The sequence below is a fragment of the Pundamilia nyererei genome, unplaced genomic scaffold (genome assembly GCF_000239375.1).
Source record: "Pundamilia nyererei isolate P.nyererei 1_Seehausen unplaced genomic scaffold, PunNye1.0 scaffold00004, whole genome shotgun sequence".
In the NCBI taxonomy this organism is placed as follows: domain Eukaryota; kingdom Metazoa; phylum Chordata; class Actinopteri; order Cichliformes; family Cichlidae; genus Pundamilia; species Pundamilia nyererei.
Window position 1 is genome coordinate 5,868,344 of NW_005187405.1, and position 6,759 is coordinate 5,875,102.

The following is a 6,759-nucleotide window of genomic DNA, read 5'->3' on the forward strand; positions in this document are numbered from 1 at the left end:
ATAACACAAAATGAATGAATATAATATTTTTTTCTATTTTTCTATTAAATTATTATATTCAATTCTATTCTATTAAATTATAATATTAAATAAATAAATATTTTAACAGAAAAATATTCATATTGAATTATATTATAAAATAATACACAGCATAAATAAATAATAATTTTAGATAAAACATTTTTATATTCGAGAGAGCTGTGGAATAAATTAAAATCCTTTGCCTTTTTCAAGAATCAGCAACATTGCGGTGTGGGCTGAAGGCAGAGAGCAACAGCTTTCACCTTCATCACTCCCTCCTCCACTTGCACACTCGCTCGCGCACACAGGGGTGGCTCGGGAACGAGCTTCGCATCCAGCGGTCCGGCGACGGAGGGAATATGCTCAGTTCAGATATGAATGAATGAAAATATGACAGCTTCACACAGACAGAGATGTCTGGAACACCATTTCCGGTTCGGGCTGACCTGTCAGGTGTTACGTGCTGCTCGGTCCACATCTGGAGCAGCAGCGCGCGGTGTGTCTGCTCCTAAGAAATGCCATTTCACCTAAGTGATCTTCTGCCTGTTTCTTCTTCTTCTTCTTTTCCACTCTCGGATTTTATCTTGTCGGTCGCCTTGAATCGTGTGTGCGCGTGTATGTGTGTCTGTGCGTGTGTGCGTGTTTGCTTGAGCCAGTGATTGAAGGGCTTTCATGACTTGTGCCCTCAGGACTGTGAAGCCACGAGAACAGGATGAAAATCGTTCGTTTGGTGCTGATTCGCCCTTTCAGCGTCTCAGTTATTTCGCCCCTTAATTAGAAGACCGGTAACCGCGGTGAAAATCTGCTGATCAAACAATGGAAAGACCTTCAGTGCATCAACCTAAAGGGTGAGTGTCTCGCCCCTTCTTTCATGGTTTAATTTTTCCAGAAATGCAACATCAGTGGAAGTAAAGGCGCATTTCAACGCCTCTCAAGCAAAACCCGTTTTATAAACGTGCCAACTGCGATATATCACACATTTACAGACACATATTTACAAAAATATATTTTTCACACATCCCCTCTGCTTAGGTCTCCTGTCTGCTCTTGAATGGGTGCATGCTGGAATGAAAGGGCTCATTTGATTGCAACTAAACACTCACAGCCTTTCCTCTAGTGGCTTGGGTGGCATGAATGAAGCAGCTGCACGGTGACTGTACACAGTTTAAGAGAAAATAAATAGGGATGCCATCTTAAAGACATGTTATTAAGTACCACTGAGGATTTTTCTTAATGGGCTCATGCTTCCCTTTTTTTTAACGGAGCTTATTTTAGGCCATCTAGAGTGAATTGCCCGTCCATGCGGCTGTTGTACAGGTGCTGTTTAGATCCTTTTTTGTTTTTTTAAACAGTGTAATTGATTTAGGAAGATTTCAGTGGCCAGCTGTCTTCACATGTTATGCAGGTGTCACCAATAGATGACCACTACCTGAGTGCTGCTCACTCAACTTTTTACAATCTGTTCTCATGTCTGTATTCTGTAGGTGTAGCAGCGCAATGAGGTGACAGATCAAAGCTCACTGATTGACAGAGCTTTTCTACATGTGCACACTAGTGCCATTGTAATGACTTAAAAAAGCTTATTTTCCTTTATTTTGTGTATCTACAAAAAGATAGAAGATAGAAAGCCAGAGAGCCTGGAGGGGAAACCATGGTCATCGCTGATAGAAACACCGGCACCCCTGTGCCTAAAAAGGAGCCCCAGAAGAAAAGGAAGTCTCGCCCTCATGGCCTGCCCTCTCCGGCACTCTGCTGTGCTTGTGGCCTATGCATCATGCTGGCTGGACTCAACATCACCCTGGTGGGAGCATTCGCCTTCAGCACACTGATGCCTTCTGCCAACCCCCCAATCATCATCGGACCTATCCTGCTGCTGGTGGCCTTTTCCTTTTTCGGAGCGTGTTGCGTGTGCAGTCGACTCCCGCCTCCACACAGCTCACGGAGGTCCAAGGTTGGGGGCAGAGGGGCTGGCTTGATGGGACACGGCGGGCAGGCTGGCGGGGCAGCGTTTGAAATAGAGACCAGCGAGCACACGCTGCAGGACACTACAGCTGTGCAGCTGAGCCCCACATCCTCCCCTGCATCATCCCAGGCATCCAGCTCAGAAAAGGAGGCTCCTGATGCTGATGCAGCCCTGCCAGGACCTTGCAAGCTCTTCACCATGGAGACAAACGGCCCGTCTTGTGTTTCTGCCACCGCAGTCTACTCAACCTCCGCAGCAGCAGGAGGGGAGGTGAAGCTCAACCTACCACGTGAAGAAGTGGTCATCTAGCAGGGCAGAAACTCTTAGTCTATGCTAGCAGTGTAAATATCCTTCTGGGCAGAGGGGCTGCTGGGTGTGATTGTATTCTCTAGTTTACGTACTGCCATATTTCTGGTTGTGAAAAGGTGTCAAAAGTTACACTTTTATTTATTCATTTATTTACTTTCTTGCCGTGCCAACTGGTAAATAGCATGCAAGTATTTGTGGATCAAAGGTTTCGGAATTCAAATTCCTACCTCTCTCGTGTCGTTTTCTTACAGGTCTTTGTTTTTAACGTGGGGCATTATGAACTGATTTCATGAAGAAGTCAAAGAGTCTGAAACCTTAAACACTCTTTTTCACTCTTGTTCTGATTAATGGAAACCTCAACTCTCAGCAGTGACTTTAGAGGGCTAACTAACAAAAAAGACTAAACATCTGATTATTTATTTCTTCTGAAAACTTTACACGTGAAAGGTCAGTAGCTAAACTGGACGGAAACGCATTTAATGACATTTGGCATTTTGTGTGCCATGCTCAGTGCTCAGCTTGTTTTGGGGGTGTAAGCTATTATAGGTCATACATGTGCCAAAGCAATATTCCCTTGAAATGCAAAGGGATTGCACCACCCAATAGCCAATTGCAATGTATACAGGTGTAACTATATACAGTGTCGTTCGAAGTCATTATTTCTGTAGTTTGATGTAACGAATACCATCATCAATGCTGTGAATATTATGTTTCTCTCTTTTCATCTGGCGGTTTATGACATGTTAAACTTTTAATCGAAGGCAACCCCATCAGTTTAAGGTCATGTTGATCAGAGCTTTACTCGGTAGTTCCTAATGCAGTCGGAGCAAGGATTTCTTTCTCCTCTTACTCAGCGTGCATTTCATTACTTTTTTAGAGTGCTATAAGAGCATCTTTTCTAAATGTGAACAAAGGAATTTCACAGGAGATGTTTTCCTCCTATGGACCTAACATTGACAGCACTGGAAAGCCAAGAAGTTTAGATATTCCAATTATATAAAATGCATCTGTTCCCCGTCACTGTGATGGCTTCATGTCAGTTTAAATCTACCTAGTAGACATTCAACCCCTGATTTCCTTTGAAAGGAAAAGTTGCCTTAGACTGAGATATCAGGATCAAACTAATGAGGGCTATAAAAAAGTGCACAACAGCAGTTTTCTGCAGAAAGCCTTTGTTTGGCTCCAGATTTCTATTCAGCATTGTTAAGAAAGACTCAGTGATTTTGTGTTTTTTTGTGTTATAAATGCATGCAGGATGTGCTCAGAAGTCTGTATGAGGTAGCAGTTGCATACATACAGACAAACAGACACTGTTTGACATTTAAAAAAAAAGCCAGTTGGTGTTCCTTCAGAGTTCGCCTCTGATGCTAAATTAGAGTGTCAAGCTTAATTTTGCATGCTCGGAAAATGGGTTACGGGAATGCAAACACCCTGATGTGAATGATTAATGTTGTCTGTGTGTTTTAAATTGTGTAGCACCTATAGAAAATGTGAAACAAAAAAACATGTAAAGGATAGAATATTTTTGTCAAGACTCTAATTTAAAGGACCCTAACCCAATGTGATTTCTTTAAAAGGCATAAATAAAAAGGCTCTTTCTGTAAAACATACTTTTCAAGTTTATATTTCTTGTGTAGTCTTCTTCCACTAAAAATGACCTGCATTACTGTTAATATAGTAATTATAACAATTGTTGTTGTTTTTTTAAAGTTTATGGCACATTTGAAAATAGAGGTGAGTGTCCACCCCAGTTTCCTTGCTTGCTTTATTTTTCCCAGCAGCAGTGCAAAGCCTGAAGACACCCAAATTACGCTGGTAAAGAACAGGGGGTCAAATCTGCAAGCTTTTGCGTTATTTACCATTTTTTGTGGTTAAATTCTGTCAGTTGACTAATTGATTGAATAACTGAGTGTTTCAGTCAGGCAGCCTGGCTGAAAATCTGCTGTGAAGAACCAGAAATGTTGCATCTACCCGAACACATTAGATCAAGATGGCCTTGAGTGAAGAACTCCATATGAGGTCCATCTGGCTCTTCTGCTAAGTGTTTGCGTATGCGCTCAAAGCTGCTACCACTGGAGGTCGCTACAACCACATGTATGCGTTTCAGTGAGGTTACGGAAAAGCGGCTGTCATTTTACAACAAGCCAAGAGATGTCAGTCGCTCATAACAAGCCTCTCCTGTGGAAATCACACTAACCAGTCTTATAGTGGGTTATATTTAAGTGAATTTGAATCCACATAAAAATTACTGGCATTCAAAGATCAGTAGAGGAAGCTGTCACAAATGTCTGCAGTCTCCATCATATTCCTAGAAAGAGTATGAAAATGTGACAAGAAACTGTTTTTGGCAATCTCACCTGATAATCACCTCTAATCAGGGTAGCAGACCATCGCTTGCCCCCACTCCCGTTTTGTACACACAGGATGATCAAGGCACAAATCTGGGGTGCTCTACTTTCCGTGGAAGCTCACAGATGACAAAATAGACCCAGGATGTTTTCCTCAGACTCCAAAAGCGACTCAATACCTCTGCTAAATTCCTGATACAGTGAGTCTTGGGTTGGCAGCACCACTAATGAAACCCTAAAGAGATTTTGAGGCATTAGTATGTAGCAAAAATAAAAAAAATCTCATTGTACTTTGGTTTTCTAATAAATGCATTTCGAATGATGCACCGACACATACGTTTACAGTGACAGTGAAGTAAAGTGCTGGAAAGAGTTTGAAGCAGCAGATGCTTGGTTGAGGCTGGTCACAGTTACTGGATGAACCAGACGAGGACTTCGGCCAAGACGTCGTGTCAGTCATGCATCGACTGCGTATAATGGGATTCTGTGATTAAACCTGCGGCAGAACAGTTGGGATATTGCAAAAACATGAAAACCACTCCAGGTTTATGTTGTCCCAAACATTTCCCTCGGACCTCTGTCAAACATGTTCCCAGCATCTTCTGCCTCTTGGCCTGGAGTGAAGAGACTTGTATAACACGTTAAACCTTTATCCACCTGAAGGCTGGAAGATTCACCACCTTTTGAAGGTGAATGGGTTTGTGGCAAAGCTGCAGGCTGAGTAGAAATATTCACATTTTTATGGCCTGTGGGGGCAAAGTTCAGGAATGGGACGGTCACGTTAACTGCACTAGTTCAGCTTACATGCCATGAAAAAAAACAAATGGATATCGCCCTTTGACCCTTGAAGTCACCTGTGTCCACACAGACTGCTTTTAAAGTCATTTTTATAGTGATTAAAGCCGTGATTTCCTCAACATAGTCAATGTCCACTGTAATATGGGGAGGCTATAAAAAGTGGATCATTTTCGTTTGGGGTTTTCATCACCAGCCAGATAGTGGTTTTACAGCTCCACAGTACAAGAAGGAAGTCTCCCTTATTGCTGAAATCAAGATATAATTCTTGGACAGATTTTGCATCAGTGCTTCGTACCAGATTAGGGGTAATGATAAACACCCTTAGCAGACACACCGCCTTCAGCCTGTGACCTGGATTTCTTTCTTCTTCTTTTTTTCCATCCTGCATGTGTACCTTGTGACTGCTGACTTTTGCTTTATCAGAATAAAGCAGTATGTCTAAAGTCTGTCAGAAAGCTGAAGTGAAAGAACATTCATAGAAGCAGAGGCACACAGTAAACAAGTGGTAGTAAATGTTGACACATTGTGAAACATTGCTTTGTTTCCACTGTGATAAACTGTGAGAACACATCCATTGCCAGCTGCTTTCTTTCAGCTCCGCTGTGTGTTGGTATGTCAGATATTAAGAGTGCACAGTAAAAATGTAACTGTTTCCCCTCACAAACATCAACCAGACCAATATTGATTGTTAGTGATGCTAAAACGAGGCAGGACTGCTGAGCATACACAGCTGACCTCAGACGAAGCCTTCGTCTTCTTCCTCATCATGACAAGATGTGGCACAGCGACAAAACAGCTTTTGCACACACTCGTGCTCACACCTGCAAAACACAAGCGTCCCATCCGCTCCAAACCGGAGCGTGGCGGATCCTGATGCACTGCTCGTGCGCTCCCGCGTGGATGTGCTTGTGCATGGGAAGGCTCTCAGTTGAATGAGTCGGCAGAGGAGAGGGAAAGGAGGGTGTAATCAAGCTGAAAAGATTAGGGGAAGACGAGCTGCTGAGGATCTATGAGAACAGACATCGGTTATATAACCCTAACCCAGTTCGCTCCGCTTCCAAAAGACAGACAGGGAGGGAGGAGAGGGAAGATGGAGGAGCTGGGTGAACCTTTGTGTTTAGACTAAAATGAACCAGGAGGGTGGTTATTTTCATAAGGATGAAAATGCATGTTGAATTCTTATTATTCTCCATGTCAATAATGATATCACAGACTGCTCTTTCAGAATATAAAGCAATCAGGTTTAATGCAGGAGAAAATGATGACTTTTGCTGCTGTGTGGCCACCTTCAAAGGTTCAGTTAGTCCACTTGAGAAAATA

At 42.6% G+C, this 6,759-nt stretch overlaps 1 protein-coding gene across 1 annotated transcript; it reads left to right on the top strand.

The window, feature by feature from the left end:
- Positions 1 to 269: 269 nt before the first annotated feature.
- On the top strand, positions 270 to 3,882 carry tmem275a (transmembrane protein 275a). Its single transcript, XM_005721346.1, has 2 exons — positions 270 to 869; positions 1,635 to 3,882. The coding sequence occupies exon 2, from the start codon at positions 1,673 to 1,675 to the stop codon at positions 2,291 to 2,293; it is 621 nt and encodes a 206-aa protein (XP_005721403.1). The 5' UTR covers positions 270 to 869; positions 1,635 to 1,672; the 3' UTR covers positions 2,294 to 3,882.
- The last annotated feature ends 2,877 nt before the right edge of the window (positions 3,883 to 6,759 follow it).